This window comes from Podarcis erhardii (assembly GCF_964252035.2).
Source record: "Podarcis erhardii genome assembly, chromosome: 16".
Taxonomy (NCBI): domain Eukaryota; kingdom Metazoa; phylum Chordata; class Lepidosauria; order Squamata; family Lacertidae; genus Podarcis; species Podarcis erhardii.
In genome coordinates, this window is record NC_138514.1 from 20354068 (window position 1) to 20370963 (window position 16896).

Consider the following 16896-nt stretch of genomic DNA (forward strand, 5'->3'; position numbering starts at 1 on the left):
AAGGCAAAATTAAGGAAGTCAGCCTCCCGGAACTGCATGACTAACGGAGCAATGAAAAGACTAAGCTGTGTTTAAATGGACTTTCCTTTTAACTCTTATTAAACCAGACATCGAAAGGATCTCCCCCCTGTTGTGCAGGAGAAGGGGGGGAGGAAACAGAATTAATTTAACCTGCAAAAGAAAGGGATAAGGAATAAAAAACCTCTGCTGCCGATACTTCTGGCCAGGCTGCCGGAGCAGCGATCGCCTGAAAAAAGGAACTGTCAAGTGAGCTGTCAAAGGACAGCGGCTACAAAATAAGACTTATTTTGAAACATACTCGGGACTTTGGTGGATTACAATTTTAACAGTAAAGTGCTACAAACTAAAGACTTTTAATGGGACTTTTGCCTTTGGACTTTCTGTTTCTTTGTTCTGGGTGCCTTTGGATGGTTACAATTTCCTCCTCTAGAGGGCTTTAGTTACATTACGGTGTATCCAGTGGGATTTTCCACTTGCAACTTTCCTGTGTGAATGACCTTGAGTTATGAGCAACCCGTCAGAAGAGATTTCAACAAGAAGTAAAACAAAGCAGGCTCAAAAACAAGCTCAAAAAAGAGGCTCCTTATCAGGAGCAGCAGCTGCACAAGAAAAAATAACAGCAGCATCAATGGAGTCAATGACACAGGCCCTGCTTAAAATAAATCAGTCACTAGAAGTACTCACTAAGCAATCTGCAGAACTTACCAAACAGTCTACAGAGAACTCTAAGAAACTGACGGAATTGACAACAAGACTAGACCTGAACACAACAACAATTTCATCTAATACAGATTCTATAAACCGTTTGGTTCAAGAATCTACGGAAACAAGGAGAATAGCTGAGAGTGCTAGGTCCACTGCTGAAGAAACCAAAGGAAAATTTGCGCCTATTGTAAAAAAAGTACATGAACATGATTCAGCATTAGCCCTACTAGAACTGGAAAGGAAAAGTAAGAATCTGAAATTAAGACTGGTTCCAGAAGAGGAAGAGGACAAGCTTGGGGAATTCCTCACAGATAAATTTCAAGACTTCTGGAATGATGAGCTAGATGGAGAGGAAGATGAATTTATGATAACTTCAGCCTTTCGGATTGGCAGGAAGCAAGGGAAGAAGCCAAGAGATTGTTTAATTACCTTAGGATCAAAGGAACAAAGAGACAAAATATTGAACCTACACTTCCAGAAGGCCTTGGTCATTAAAAATTCTCAGATTCAAATCTTCAAGGATATTCCTAAATATTTTTTGGAGGTTAGATCTCAATTTAAAGAACTAGTTGATCTACTTAAGAAGAATAATATCCCATTCAGGTGGGAATTTCCACAAGGGCTGTCCTTTAGCTACAAAGGGAAGAAAATTAAAATAAAAACAAACCAGGATAAAGAGATCTTTTTGGAAAGAAATCAAGAGGATCTTCAGAAAGGAACTGTCAGTGAGGAGGAAGTACCGGACATCTCAAATCTATCCTTTGGACTGAACCGAGCACCGACCGAGGAGGAACAACAACTTGGTGCAGTCGGTGGAAGATCTACCCAGTAACCAAAATGTCTCTGCAACTCTTCAGTTGGAACTGCAATGGTTTGAACCACCCTCGAAAAAGGGGCCAAGTATTTCATTTATTAAAGAAGGAACATCTAGATGTAATCTGTTTACAAGAAACCCACATTGCCAGGATACATAGAAAACTTTTAACAAATAAGAGATTAGGACAAGAATTTATATCATCAGATAGAGTCAAGAAAAGAGGAGTTGTGATTTATGTCAAGGAAAAATTTGAACCAAAATTGATCTTTAAGGATGATCAAGGAAGATACCTGGCAGTGGAAATCCAAATTCATGGAGAAAAAATATTGATTGTTGGAGTTTATGCACCAAATGAGGGGAAGGCTGAATTCTTTAAGAAGTTGCATGAGACTTTAATGGACTTTTTGGACTTTAAAATTATAATGATGGGTGACATGAATGGAGTCGTCTCTACAAATATGGATAAGGCCCAAAGACAAACAATATCTAATGATGGAAGACTACCAAAGACTTTTTTTGACCTGACTGACACTATGGATCTGATTGATATTTGGAGAACTAGGAACCCTCTGGAAAGGGAGGGGACCTTCTTCTCTGAAGCAAAAATGACATGGACTAGAATTGATCAAATATGGATTTCTAGTAATCTGGCATCAAAGGTTAAAAAAACAGAAATCTGCCCAAAGACCTGCTCTGACCACAATGCTGTCAAGATGGAAATGAAATTGACAACAGCTGGAACCTTTAGATGGAGAATGAATGACACCCTCTTTGGAGATGAGGAAATTTGCAAAAAGGCCCAAAAAACACTTAAAGACTACTTCGAGATCAATTTGAGATCAGACACAGAAAAAAGAATCATTTGGGACGCAAGTAAAGCCGTGATGCGTGGCTTCCTAATACAACAGAATTCAATAAAGAGGAAAAAACAGAATGAGAAGAAAGAGAAAATTTGGAATCTAATAAAAGAAGGGGAGAAGAAACTGAGATCTAAGCCTAAATCCCAGGAGATATTAAGAGAAATAAAATTTTATCAAACACAATATATGGAATTGATGAACCAGGAAATAGAATGGAAAATTAAACAAATGAGACAAAAGACTTTTGAGTCTGCAGATAAATGTGGGAAGCTACTGTCTTGGCAACTGAAAAAGAGACAAAAACTGAATACAGTGACATCACTCGAAGTAGATGGGAAGTCTATTAATAAACCAAATGAGATAAGTAATTGTTTTCAAAGTTTCTTTAAGAAATTATACAAACAAGGGCCAAAAAATGAACAGGAGATAGAAGAATTTATTGGAAAATACGGACTATCAAAAATCTCGGAAAACAACAGAAGGAGTTTAAATGAAAAAATTACAGATCAAGAAATAGAGAGTGCCATCCAGGATATGAAGCTGGGAAAATCACCAGGACCAGATGGACTAACCGCGAGATATTATAAAGTATTGAAGGATTGGTTAATACAACCACTGAAAGAAGTCTGCAATCAAATTTTGGAGGGGAAAAAGGCTCCCGAATCGTGGAAGGAAGCATTTATCTCACTTATACCAAAGACAGAAACTGAGAAACATCAAGTTAAGAATTACCGCCCTATATCACTTTTGAATGTGGATTATAAAATTTTTGCAGACATTCTAGCAAAAAGATTCAAAAAAGTTTTGTTAGAGGAGATTCACAGGGACCAAACAGGCTTTCTACCAGGCAGGCAATTGTCAGACAATGTGAGGAATATTATAGATATTCTAGAACTTTTGGAAACTGATATAAATAGAAAAGCTGTTTTGATTTTTGTGGATGCAGAGAAAGCCTTTGACAATATTTGTTGGAGCTTTATGAAGAGGAATCTCCAAGGAATGGGGGTAGGCAAGAACTTTGAAAATGGTATAAGTGCAATTTATTCTGAACAAAAGGCTAAACTTATTGTAAATGGTATGGTTATGGATGAAATTCCAATAGAGAAAGGGACACGACAGGGATGCCCAATTTCCCCTCTATTGTTTATATCGGTACTGGAGGTTTTCCTTAATATGATTAGAAGAGACCAGCTGGTTAAAGGTATACAGGTCGGAACTAAACATTATAAGCTAAGAGCATTCGCAGATGACTTAGTTTTGACATTACAACAGCCAGAAACTAGCACAAAAAGAGTTCTGGAACTTATTGAAATATTTGGTCAGGTAGCAGGTTTTAAATTGAATAAACACAAGACAAAGGTGTTGGAAAAAAATCTTACGGTGGAGGAAAAAGATAGTTTTCAAAGAGAAACGGGTTTGGAAATTACCAAAAAGGTAAAATATCTGGGGGTGAATTTAACATCTAAGAATGTGAACCTATTTAAAGATAACTATGAGAAATGCTGGGCTGAAGTGAAGAAAGATTTTGATATATGGTCAAGATTGAGACTTTCCTTGTTAGGCCGAATTGCTGTAATTAAGATGAATGTATTGCCGAGATTGTTGTTTTTGTTCCAGACATTGCAAATTTTAGATAAGATGGACTGTTTCAAGAAGTGGCAGAAAGATATATCTAAATTTGTCTGGCAGGGCAAAAAACCCAGAATTAAATTTAAGATTTTGACTGACGCAAAGGATAGAGGGGGCTTTGCCCTGCCGGACTTAAAACTTTACTATGAAGCAGCAGCTTTTTGCTGGCTGAAACCATGGCTACTTCTTGAGAATACAGACATTCTGGACTTGGAAGGTTATGATAATAGTTTTGGTTGGCATGCATATTTATGGTATGACAAGGTAAAGGTACATAGAAATTTTAAAAATCATATTATTAGGAAAGCATTGTATAATGTATGGAATCGATATAAAGATTTGTTTGAAAGTAAAACCCCCAGGTGGCTGTCACCAATGGAAGCTAAGGCGGTAAAAAGATTGAACATGGATACAGACTGGCCAAAATATTGTGAAATTATAGAATATGATGGTGAAAAGTTGAAACTACAGAGTTTTGAGAAATTGAAACCTAAAGTCCGAGATTGGTTACATTATTACCAGATTAATGAAACTTTTAAGCAGGACAGAAAACTAGGATTTCAGAAGGAGAGGTCAAAGTTAGAAACAGAATTGCTAGAACCCAATACTAAGAATTTGTCTAGAATGTATAATCTGCTGCTAAAATGGAACACACAAGATGAAACGGTTAAATCAGCCATGATTAAGTGGGCACAAGATATCGGCCATGATATTATGTTTGCTGACTGGGAGCAGTTATGGACCACAGGTATTAAATTTACGGCATGTAGTGCCCTGAAAGAGAACTTAATGAAAATGATCTATAGGTGGTACATGACCCCAGTCAAGCTTGCAAAGATATATCATTTGCCCAATAACAATTGCTGGAAGTGTAATGAATGTGAAGGAACCTTTTATCACCTTTGGTGGACCTGCCCAAAGATTAAGGCCTACTGGGAAATGATCTATAATGAAATTAAGAAAATCCTTAAGTGGACATTTGTTAAGAAACCGGAGGCTTTTCTCCTGGGCATGGTCGGCCAATTGGTACCAAAGAAAGATAGGACCTTTTTTATGTACGCAACAACAGCAGCAAGAATCCTTTTGGCGAAGTATTGGAAGACTAAAGAACTACCTACTCTGGAAGAATGGCAGACCAAGGTGACTGAATTTATGGGACTGGCAGAGATGACCGGCAGAATCCGTGACCAGAGGAAAGAGACAGTGGAGGAGGACTGGAAAAAATTTAAAATCTATCTTAAAAATTGTTGTAAAATTTCGGAATGTTAAGATGTCAGGGGATTGGACACAAAGAATTACAGCTATAAATCGAAATTTATAAAGCAGAAAATCTTTTTAAAGAGAATTAAATATAAAAATGGGATGAAGAATTGCTAAAAATTTTGAAATTTGGATGCAGTGAAGGGGAGGTTTGGGGAAGTCGCATTATGTTTGTTTGTTTTTTGTTTATGTTGTAAAATCAATAAAAATTATTATAAAAAAAAAAAAGAAAATCTATAGCTATGTTTCTAGACCGCAAGCCTTTGGAAAAAAAGAAGACACTTGAAACCAGAAACCAGCAGAGAAGCATAAGCCACAGCCCTCAATTTCTTTTCTTATAGAATCATTGAATTGTACAGTTGGTAGGGAAATTTCTAGTCCAACCCCCTGCAATGTAGGAAAATATTGCCCAATGTGGGGCATGAACCCATTACCCTGAAATTAAGAGTCTCGTTCTCTACCAACTGAGCTATCAAAGTGGTTTGTTTATTTCATGTCATGAAATGCACATACAGTTAGGGTTCCTAACAGCGCTGGCTGTGGGCTTAAGGGAAAGAGACTGAGTTCAATATCAGTCTCTCAAACAAATGATGAGCTCAATGGTGCCAAAGCTACAAGCACCTTATTCAGAGGGCAGTGTCTTGTTGAAAACCCCACCGTTGTTTTGCAAGAACACTCAGGGAATCTGCATTCTCAAGACAACCCTGACACACTCACCTGTGGGGGAAGGAGAGATGGCCCCGGGAAGGCAGTAGTAGCCAGCAGAGCAGGGACCAGAAGGGGCTGTGAGTCCAGCAGAGAGGCAGTAGCGGCCAGGTGGACATATTGTGCAGCTGGACTCAAGGGAAAGGTACAGCCTGAGAAAAGATTAGCAATCTGCTACCAGGCCATCTACAAAGTGCTTGTGTTGATACACAAAGCCCAAAGCAAATGGGGCCCAAGATGCCTTAAGGTCTGAGTCCTTATTTTCCACCTTCATTGGCAAAATCCTCTGATTGGGCACTTCTGGGGCTTCCCCCCGCCCCTGAGGTTTGGTTGGCCTTGTCAACAGACCGAGCTTTTAGTGCAGTATGTGGCACTCCCTGCCAATAGCAGTTTGGCATCCTGACTAGGGATGAATGAATCTGTTCATTTCAGTTTCTCTCTGTTTCTCATTTGTCCATCTTTCACTTTGGTTCTCCCTATTTCTGCATCCATTTGCATAATTTCTCTCTGTGAATTTCTCCATGTGGAAATTTGTGTAGATCTTTGCTTACATTCCTCCCTAATGCACGCCTAACATGGACATTTTTGCAAGCCATTTTCTCCATTGCAATGTAGTTTCATAATGACTTCTTCACTCATATATGCATTTCTGCAAACACTCTTTGGTCCCAGAATTGAAGCATGAAGTTTGGAGAGGTGCAAATTTCAAAGGACCTTTTTAGTTCAAGAAATGTGCATTAAGTAGCTATGCATTACTAACATAGCTGTCGTTTTCCCTTTTTTAAGGAAAATTCCCTCATTCCGTATAGGATTCCTTGCAAGAAAAGGGAAAAGTTGACAGCTATGATTGCTAAGCACATCTTCTCCCCTACCTTTAGTCCTGGCACTGTGAATTTATTATACCCATATTTATTATACCCAGTTCAGCCAATCCAGAGGCCCAGTACTGCCCATTATTCATCTTTCTGCAGAAAGAAGCAGGCTCAGCCCTAAAATTAGGCAGAATAAGGTAGTGGCCTCAGGTGGCAGGTGTGTGTGTGTGTGTGTGTGTGTGTGTGTGTGTGTGTGTAACAGAAGACAGAGCAGTGCACTGGGTCCCCAAAGGTAGCTTGACACTCTCTAGAATTGGGACCTCCAGCTTCCTCTAGTCAACCCCCTGCAACACAGAATCACAGCAAACAATCCAACCAGCACCTTCCGAGATGTGGTGGAGGGTGCTGTCCCATTGCCAGTGCTGAAGTCAGATTCATCTACCAGTCCAGCTGATTTCTGTACATAGAGTTAGAGGTGGGGTGCTGTCTCATCCTCTGCCCCAGGGAACAAAATGTTTTGGGCTAGTCCTGGGAAGGAGTCACTCTCCACCGCACAACCACACACCGTCTTCAAGGCTCATACCTGTCTGAGAAGGTGCCTGCAGGGCATGCCAGAGGGTACTTGGTTCCAGCTGGGCAAAAGTGTCCAGCTGGGCAAGGGCCTCCAGCACTCATGGGAGAAGTTCCATCTGGGTTTGGGCTACTGGAACCTGCAACAACAACATAAACCCAATCCATGACACAGCTGTAGTGTATAACTGGGACAACTAAGCAGTCCATCTGGTTCAGAACTCTGGGCACAAAAGGGAATTTCAAGATCTAGGTGGGGTAAATATCTGAGGCATTATCTTTTGATTTGGTTCACTATGTTTATTTATTGTTTGCAGATCTACTATGTTGTTGTATTTTAAATAAATATAGCATTTTTTTAACCACATGGATATTCTTCATGGCTGCGCTGGTAAAAATAAATAAATACAAGACACCAAAAAATGATCAATACCTGAACTGCAGAAGAAGCCTGACAGGCAGGGGCCAGAGGGAGCAGGCAATCCCCATTCACCGCAAAACATCCCTGGGTGGAAACACAAGGAATCAGATAACCAGCTAGAATGACCTTCTACCACAGCACAATGAAATATGATCCTGTTGCTGCAACAGAACAGGACATGCTTTGATTTCATGTCTTGATTATGAGAGCCAGCGAGGAGATTTGTCTGCATATTATAAAGAAATTGTGTTGGCAAACCAGCTACAGAAGGAGGGCAGGGCAGGGGGAGTTGGATTTTGCAAGAGGCACAGATAATAATAATAATAATAATAATAATAATAATAATAATAATAATAATAATAATTTTCCCCAGCCATCCTGGGCAGCTCCCAAGAGAATATTAAAAACATGATAAAACATCAAACATTAAAAACTTTTTCAAACTTCAGATGTCTTCTAAAAGTCAGATAGTTGTTTATTTCCTTGACATCTGATGGGAGGGCATTGCACAGGGTGGGCACCACTACTGAGAGGGTCCTCTGCCTGGTTCCATGTAACCTCACTTCTCGCATGGAGGAAACAGCCAGAAGGCCCTTGAACAAAACAGCTGCAGCATCTGTTATTTTCCTGAAACAGTTTCTCACCTGCAGGACACAGCTGGCACCTCTCTGCTCGGTCACTACCAGAAGATGGGTTGTAAGTCCCAGGAGGGCATGGATGAGGAGAGGCTCCAGTCTTTGGTGGGCAGTAGAACCCAGGTGGACAGAGGAACCTTACACCATTTTTACAATAAAGGCCTGCTGGGCATGGGAAGCACTCCTCCAGACCTGAGGAAAGAAAAGGAGAACTGAGTTGTTCCCTTGCTTTCCACATTCTGTACTTTGAAATGACCTTCGCTTGCTCTGCCTACACACAGAGAGGCACACACACACACACACACACACACACACAGACCTGTATTTCTCTCTGGGTTGGCTGGCGCTAAAATGACAGGAAGGCTGGCTGTCAACTTGTGAGTCATATTTTCAAACTCAAAAATACAAATCCTGGGAGCTAGAACTGCTCCCCTCAAGCATGAGACAAACTTAAAAATGTGAGAATTCTTCTCCAGCTCAGAAAATAAGCCAAGCTATTTTCTGATTTCTCAGTGAAATATCTTGGGTCAATAATTCTGAGTCAATATGATTCAAGCTAAAGGGAACTTGCTGGTCACTATTGACTGGAATTAGACTGGTATTTTGGCTCAGTTTTCCCCCAGCAATTTGGGTATGTATGTGTGAAAATAAGCCATTCATGAAAATAGAGGGAAATGGGAGAAAATTTGCTAGAGGTGTTTGGAGTTATGGGGGAAAGGTTTGGCTCACTTAAATGAAGCAATGAGTTTATGTCTCAGATACGTTTAAACTTTACTAAAAGTATTGCATGCTCACCTACCTAAAATTTAAAAGTTAGAAAATGAAGCTCACCGTTTGAGTAAGATGAGCAAAATCCTTTCTGCATACATACAGTATCCCAAAAAACATTCTATTATTTCTTCTCCCTCCCCCCATGAGCAGAATTTCCCCCCACCCTTTTGTGGGAGAACAAATGGTCCCCTGAAAATGCAGGTGAAAATTCAGCTCAGTGTTACCACTGACAACTCCTACAAGCCTCGTCTGATGGACACACAAAAAGAGACACCCTGCCAAACATGCACTCCTGACCTGTTATTGGGCTGTATTCCCCATCTCGGCATGGAGATGGCATTGAGGAGCCTGCAGGGCAGAAGTGGTTTTCGGGGCACAGGTCTCCAGTTGCCCTGTCTGCTGGCCTGGAAGTTCGAGTCCCACCCCTGCAATAGAAGCCTGGAAGCAGAGGGGAATTAGGTTATATTAAACTGCTAGTTGCTGCAGGAAGAAACAAAAGAGAATCTGTAGCAGAACATAAGAAGAGCTCTGTTCAATCAGGCCTATGGTCCATCTAGTCCAAATTCCTGTTCTCACAGTGGCTAACCAGATGCCTGAGGGAACTGACAAACAGGACCCGATCACAAGGGATCTCTCCCCTTCCTGTGGCCTCCAGCAACTGGAATTCAGAAGCATTCTTGCCTACAGTAGCCATCATGGCTAGTAGCCATCAATAGCTTTCTCTAATAATTTATCCAATCCTCTTTTAATGCCAATATACAGTAGGTTGGTGGCCATCATTGATTCCTGTGGGGGTGAGTTACATACTTTAACTATGGGCTGCTGCAGCAAAAACATGTTGGCCCAGTTTGTACATAATTCCAAATCAAACTATGGCTTAGCAAGAATGAGCAGGTGCACAGTACCCATAGGGGAAATTGCAGTTGCTTCATTCCTCCCTTGGTCATGCTGCGGCACTAACTACAGCATAGCTGTCAACCTTCCCTTTTTTTGTGTGGGAAATTCCTTTATTCCAGCACCGTTTCCCACTGCTTCCTGCTGCTATCCTGGATTGTTAGATATCCCGTAGACTGCCCCCGGGACAGGTGAGGCTGCTGATCCCTTATTTTTGAGGCTGCTGATCCCTTATTTTCAAATCTGAAAGTTGACAGCTATGAACTACAGACAAGCCATAGTTCAGCTTAGCATTACATGCAAATCCGGGTTTGGGATTTGTCTCACTCCATATTAACCATGAACTCTAAAGCAATGATTTTGCTTAGCACAGGGGTAGGAAACCTCAGGCCCAGGGGCCAAATGTAGCCCCTGCCCCAGATCTCTCTTCCTGGACCCCAGAACTCTCCTCAGATCACATGTCTTCCTGGGTCATACACCACTTTGAGTATTTTGCCACTTTGAATGTGTCCTTGAACTGTGATTAATGTCTCTTGCATGGCAGGCTAGAGTATGGTGCTTGCAGGAATAGAATGTCGTCTATGGGAGAAAGGTGAGGGTTGCCCCAACTGCTACTTTCATGTGGCCCCCAGACAGTTGCTTCGAAGGGAAGGTGGCCCTTGGGCTGAAAAAGGGTTATCACTCTGCTGTTTTAGTGTTACCTGTGAAGGAGGCCAGTAAATTGAGGTTTAGCTCTGAGAGCCAGTTCACCCAGACATGCTCACCATAACTACTTGTAGTCCAGTGTCATAGATAGTTTTGTGGGCACTACTTGCTACAAACGTGGAAGGAAACAGTATAGGCTGTTGCATACAATATGCAGAAATTAAAACGTTAAGTTCTGCGATATGACTTTACTACTTTGTAAGTGACTTTGGGTCACCTTTCATGTGAAACAAGAAACTAACAAGTACAATTAGGAATAGAAATGACAATACACAATGGAAAACAAGCAAGGAAACAACAAAAGGAAATGGTTGAACGAAGGTCTGGGCCAATCTATATTAGGCGGTATATCTATTTGTGGCTCTGCAATTGCACACCTTATCTTCTCAACAAGCCTGTGAGGTAGGATAGATGGAAAGGGTTGGTTAGCACCAGCTCTCCATTTACATACTGGCAGATATTGAAAATGGATACATATTGTGCGCACACATAAGCAACAGTGTTTGCCTTTCCCTCAGGGGTGGGGCATTATTATGAGATGCCCCTTTCAAGTTGTCAGCAAAGAAGCTTCTGAAGTGCCTCTAAGGAAACCACCCTTGCCTTCTCTCACCTGGAGCACATGGACCTGTTGGGGAAACACGGCCTGGACTGCTGCAGAAAAACCCTGGTGGGCAAGGCAGGCACCAGCTGGCATCCCGGCCTCCTTTCTGCTCATTCCATGTCCCCACTGGGCAGGGCATTTCCCTGAATTGCTTTGTGCCAGCTGGACAGTAATGCCCTGCAGGGCAAGGACCACCAAAGGGGAGGCCAGCCTTGGAAAAGAGAAAAGTGCAGCTGTAATATAATGTAGAACATGCATTTCTCAAGATTCATTGAGAAGGACCAGCCATGCCTTAAATTGGGGACAGCCCAACTCTGGAGTTAGAGCCACTACTGGAAAAGACAGAGAACTGCAATCAAAGCACCTGGACTTCTTTTTAAACCTTCCCTAGAAGCAACTGACTGTCAAACGGTTAGCTGAATTCTCATTGGCTCAGAGGCCTTTATGAAGTCACCAATGAATTCCAGACCTTAATAAAGGACCATGTTTTCTTTAACTGCCTTCAGCCTCTGTTTTGTATGTTACATCACATCCCTCAAGTAGTTCTGAATAATATGGATCTGTTCTCTTCTAGAGAACAGTTTTGAACTATCTTCTAATATTTGCACCTGTGCAACTTCCGATTACAGCTTCGGCATCTCTCTCACCCTGCAGTTGCATTGATCTACCTGCGTCTGTCATCCCTTGCATCTGGGCAGAGGCACAGGTATCAGATTGCAATCTTGATAGAAAAGTGGGAGATGGGAACCCAGACAGGACACCAGTTCCACACTTACCGGGGAGGCACTACTGGATCCTTGGAGACAGTAATATCCTGGCTGGCAGGGTCCTTCAGGCATTGCCAAGCCAGATTTGCTGCAGTACATGCCTGCTGGACATGGCTTGCAGGTGCTCATTCCGGTGCCACCCAAGATGTTTGAGTAGGTACCCTGAATAAAACAGGCAGGAGGTGGGGGGGGGGAGCCAACACCACAAAAGAACAATGTATGTCAAAGGAGAAGAGAAAGTCAAGGCACATGCTCTGCCTGATTTTCTGTCTCCCTGACTTAAAACTATATCAAAGGTTCACCAAAATCTGATCTGCAGCCCAACCCTGTGAACATTTGACTTGTCTTTTTTTTTAAAAAAGGAGACCTCCCCTTCCCATGTAAGAAGACCAAAGGTGTTTGAAACTGCAGGTTTGTTTCTTGAGTATGGAGATGTGGCTTTATTGTTCTTTGGATCCTGATAGGAGAAAACCATTAGGCTGCTTCAACATCTTCTGCAATTACTGCCTTCTGGTTCTTTGGGACTTGAGAATTTTGGCCAACATGGTATGACTAGGTCTGGACTGTACATCAAACTGCAGGTGTGTGAATAGTTCAATTATCTATCTATCTATCTATCTATCTATCTATCTATCTGGCATAAGACAGCATTTCAGGCAAGTTTGTTCTGGATCCTGGTAAGGGTGATCACTAAAACCATGTATTTATTACAGTGACTAACAAAACAGAAATTTTAAATTCTTATAGCAAAGTGATGGTGCCATTTTCAAGGTGGAAGCTACAGTGCTCTGAGGATGGAATGCTAAGATAAGCGATGCTGGTACTATTCTCCAGGTGGAGCCATGAGGTGTTCATGTGTCCAGTGTGTACGTAAGGACAGTTTCTGCATGTACACCCTGGACACAAAAACACAATGGCCTCCTGGACAGTACCAGTATCATGTAGGGCTCTTCCACAATTCCACTTTTCACATGTCTAGAAAGTACAAGTCCCAGTGGTTTTGCCTTTGCCCCATTGCTTTCTTCTGGGAAATCTGCTCTTTAGTGCTAAATCGGAACAAACAGCCATCTGCTGAAAACCCGGTTGCTGTTTGTTCCAAGTCAGTGCTAAACCACAGTTTTTCCAGTTTTGGGGTGTGTGTGTGTGATGACAACAGGGCAAAATGAAGGTGTGGAAAAGCCCTTTGTTTCTGTGAACAAAGGCCGTTGAAGCATTGCATCCTCAAAGCTGTAAAAAGGCCACCTTTGAAACAGCAGTTGATGAAGGTGGAAGCAATATTGCTGCACTCAGATATTGCTGCACTCAGGAATTCAATATTGCTGCACTCAGATAGCTAGTCGGGGAGAATAGTCTAGCCTAGAGTGTTGCCGTATGTGAGTACTCAGTACAGTCTGAACAGGTACAGCCCAGACACAAGTTGACAATCTCAGTAGGAACTGGGCTTTAGACAATGTACACTGTCCAAAAAAACACCATTTACGATTTAAACAATAGCAACCAGAATCTGGTAAACATATATTTTCCTGTTCCTGCAAATCTGACTTTAAAGAAATAGATCAGGTGCTTTCCCATGTGTTTCCCTTGAAGCAACAAGTCACTCAGACTCTTCTGGGGTCATGCAGTCTCTCCCACACTAGAAAATAATTACCATGGGATTTGTTTGAGCACAAAAATGTTAACACGTGGATATGCGTGGTGTGACATCATGCAGATCAGCGTGACATCGTTCAGATGCCAAAAACATAACACCCCAGTTTATCTCACAAAAGCAGAATAAATGTTTGGTCCAGGAATCTGTTGACATACGAGTCCTAAAAGCTCCTATTTTTGAACATGCCAACTTTAAAACTAATCCACTGATAATGGCCAGGATTTAAAAGAAGTAAATGTGCACAGAAAAGCCTGAGTAGCTGGTTTTGTTTTGTTAGTTTTTTGCTGCAGGTGAAGAGATAAGCAGCTCCCCAATTTCAAAAGTAGCTTGTCTCTTCAGCAGTAGGAACTGCTGAGGTATAAACAGGGAGCAAAACCCTGGCTATGCATGCAGTCATCTTCTTTCCCTGCGACCCTTTTAGAGCTTGCTCTGGTCATAAATTTTCAACTGTGCATTTAGATTCAGGACTGAACGTTGGATTTTGAATATTCATTATCCATTGTAGCTCTGGAATCAGTGATGAAATTTGTTTGTTTTAATTTTATTTATTTATTTTATAAAATGTATGTACTGCTTGGCTGTAAACAACAACAATGCACCTCAGTGCGGTTTACAGAAGAAATAAAGCAATAAGTAAAAATAATTAAAAACAGCTATTTAAAGCATTCAAAAAAGAATTAAAATTAAAACAGTAAGCTAAAAACCAGATTCTACCTGCCTGGAGAGGCTTTCCTAAACCAAAATGTTTTTAGCCAAACAGAAAAGAGTAAAGTCAGAGTATCTGCTTGATGTCAATAGTTAGGGAGTTCCGAAGTGCGAGGTCACACTAAAAGATCAATTTCTGACAAATGTGGAATGAGTTTTATGTGGCACCTATAGCAGTGCCAGTTCCACATTTAGATAATAGAATGTGTTTTCTGGATTCCCCATGGCTTTTCTAAACTGAGAAATCTGTCACAACTCTAGAAGGTCTTACCGTTGGGCAAGGAACAGGCAGCGTACTCCGAGCTGGGCAGTAATATCCTTTGGGACAAGTCAAGGGCTTCACCAGGCCAGTGTGATTGCAAAACATCCCCGCAGGACATTCCCTGCAAGAAGACTGGGCTAGACTCTAGACAGAGGAGAGATGGAGGGAAAAAATCTGTCAAGCTTCAGATGAAAACAGGGAAGGAAAAATCTATCTGTTTCGAACCCTCCCTGTTTCTCGCTGTTTCCAATCTTAGTATCAGTTTGCTCCATTTCCACACCAGTGTGTGATTTTTATCTTTTAAGAAACTCTGCATAGACTCATAGAATTGTAGAGTTAAAATGGATCCCAAGGATCATCCAGTCCAGCCTGCTGCAATGCATGAATATTTACATGCATTTTCATGCACATTGCTTCTAATGCACATATATTTTACGTGATTTTGCCCAACATATACATTTTTATCAAGCAACATAATGCCTTTTTGTACATTGTTTTCAGAAACATGTTCACTTCTGCATGCACCTTTCTCTGATGTTTGCATTGTTTCACACAGGTGTGTGTTGTTGTTACTTTGCCAGAGAACTGCATTGCAAAATTCAGAGAAGTGCAAATTTTTGCTGGAAAGCTTCCTTCCAGTTTGTGTACTTCTTCAGGAAGCGCAAGTTAAGAAGGTTCTGAATGAATCTGTCCCCCATCCCTGTAGATGAAATGAGAGCAGGAAAACCTAACATGTGCCCCTGCTACTCTGTTCCAAGGCTCAGCGATTCTCTAGTGGGGTGGAAGAGATTAAACTCCTCTTTTGTGTTTCTCTCGTGTGGATTGATTTGGCTCACAGCCAACTAACCCATCAGCAGCTACTGCAGAGTTACTAGGAAAATCAGGGAGACATTAAGGAGCGTGAAGTGTCTAAGAATGAACAGATTACACACGAGGGGAAAAAACAGGGGTGTTGTCAAGCAATTACAGTTTTTTAAAAAACAGATTAATCACCTGCCTTTTAAGCAATTAATCACTCAATTAATTGATGATAAATACATTAGAACATCCTATTATAGGTGCCTTTTTGAGACACTGAAGCATGGGCAGATTTAAAACTTCATAATCAAAATATACCACTCTCTGTTAGAGCTTGTAAACTAGGTTGGAAAGTAGTGGACCACCTACTGGAGAAGACCCACGGGCCTGCAGTTCACCAACCCGGCATTAGGCCAATCTTACTATGCTGTTTTTCATTTCCTTATTCAAGCAACACAGCGGAATTGCCTTAGAAACAAGCATGCCCTAAGTCTGCAGTACTGCTGATTAAAATTTGCCTCCAACTATTAATCAAAGCAGCAGCAAAGACAAATCTAGAGTTTTTCGGATCCTGGCTATTCATCTGTTTTGTTTGACACAGCAGTGATTCCGCCCTATCTGACTGATGCTAGGGGTTAAGGAGAATGGGGATGGGGTGTCATTTAAATTCTACTCAGTATTGATCCAAAGTAGATTCCAATGTATAGTTAGCAGAGTGACAGCTTAAACATGTTGCAGGATCCCCCCAAAATAGGCCAGAGGCAATTATATTTCATCCAGCAGAGCTTTACAGCTACTGAAGGCAAATGAGCATAATGGTCACAAATCCAATACATTCAGGATTGGCACTGTTCATAAGAAATCCAGTTGCAGCAGACTTAAACTTAAACTAACAATAACTTCTAAGAAGTCTAAAACCTTAACACTAAGCATACAGAACACCACACCAGACGGAAAAGAGATAGAAAGAGAAAGTGAGTGAAACCCAGGCTCCTTCTGACCTATTATTATTTCATTTTATATTATTGCCAGCTGATAAAGAATTATCACTGAAACAGTTCATTATCCTGGAAGAACTGTTCTGTCTGCTGCTGTGCTCAGAGCACCCTTTTGTGATGTTCAGAGCACCCATCACCTCATGTTTGTAGGATATTGACTATGGAAAGGCATTCTGCCTCCATTTCAGTGATCTTTGACAGTAACTCCTACCGCTCCTACCATTCCTGTTCATGGAACATTTATTTAATTCTTATTAATTTGTGACTCCATGCACATATTATATGTCTTCTGTTTATGAATTTTGAAAC

At 41.2% G+C, this 16896-nt stretch overlaps 1 protein-coding gene across 1 annotated transcript in view; it reads right to left on the reverse strand.

The window, feature by feature from the left end:
- The window catches only part of LOC309331065 (uncharacterized protein), a 136438-nt gene that overhangs the window by 74137 nt on the left and 45405 nt on the right, over positions 1-16896 (reverse strand). Inside the window, exons 19-26 of the mRNA XM_081843048.1 lie at positions 14801-14935; positions 12183-12335; positions 11416-11617; positions 9504-9644; positions 8445-8627; positions 7813-7884; positions 7393-7519; positions 6010-6149 (exon numbers count right to left, since the gene is read on the reverse strand). Coding sequence (XP_081699174.1) covers positions 6010-6149; positions 7393-7519; positions 7813-7884; positions 8445-8627; positions 9504-9644; positions 11416-11617; positions 12183-12335; positions 14801-14935 — 1153 coding nt within the window. The remainder of the gene's footprint in view (positions 1-6009; positions 6150-7392; positions 7520-7812; positions 7885-8444; positions 8628-9503; positions 9645-11415; positions 11618-12182; positions 12336-14800; positions 14936-16896) is intronic.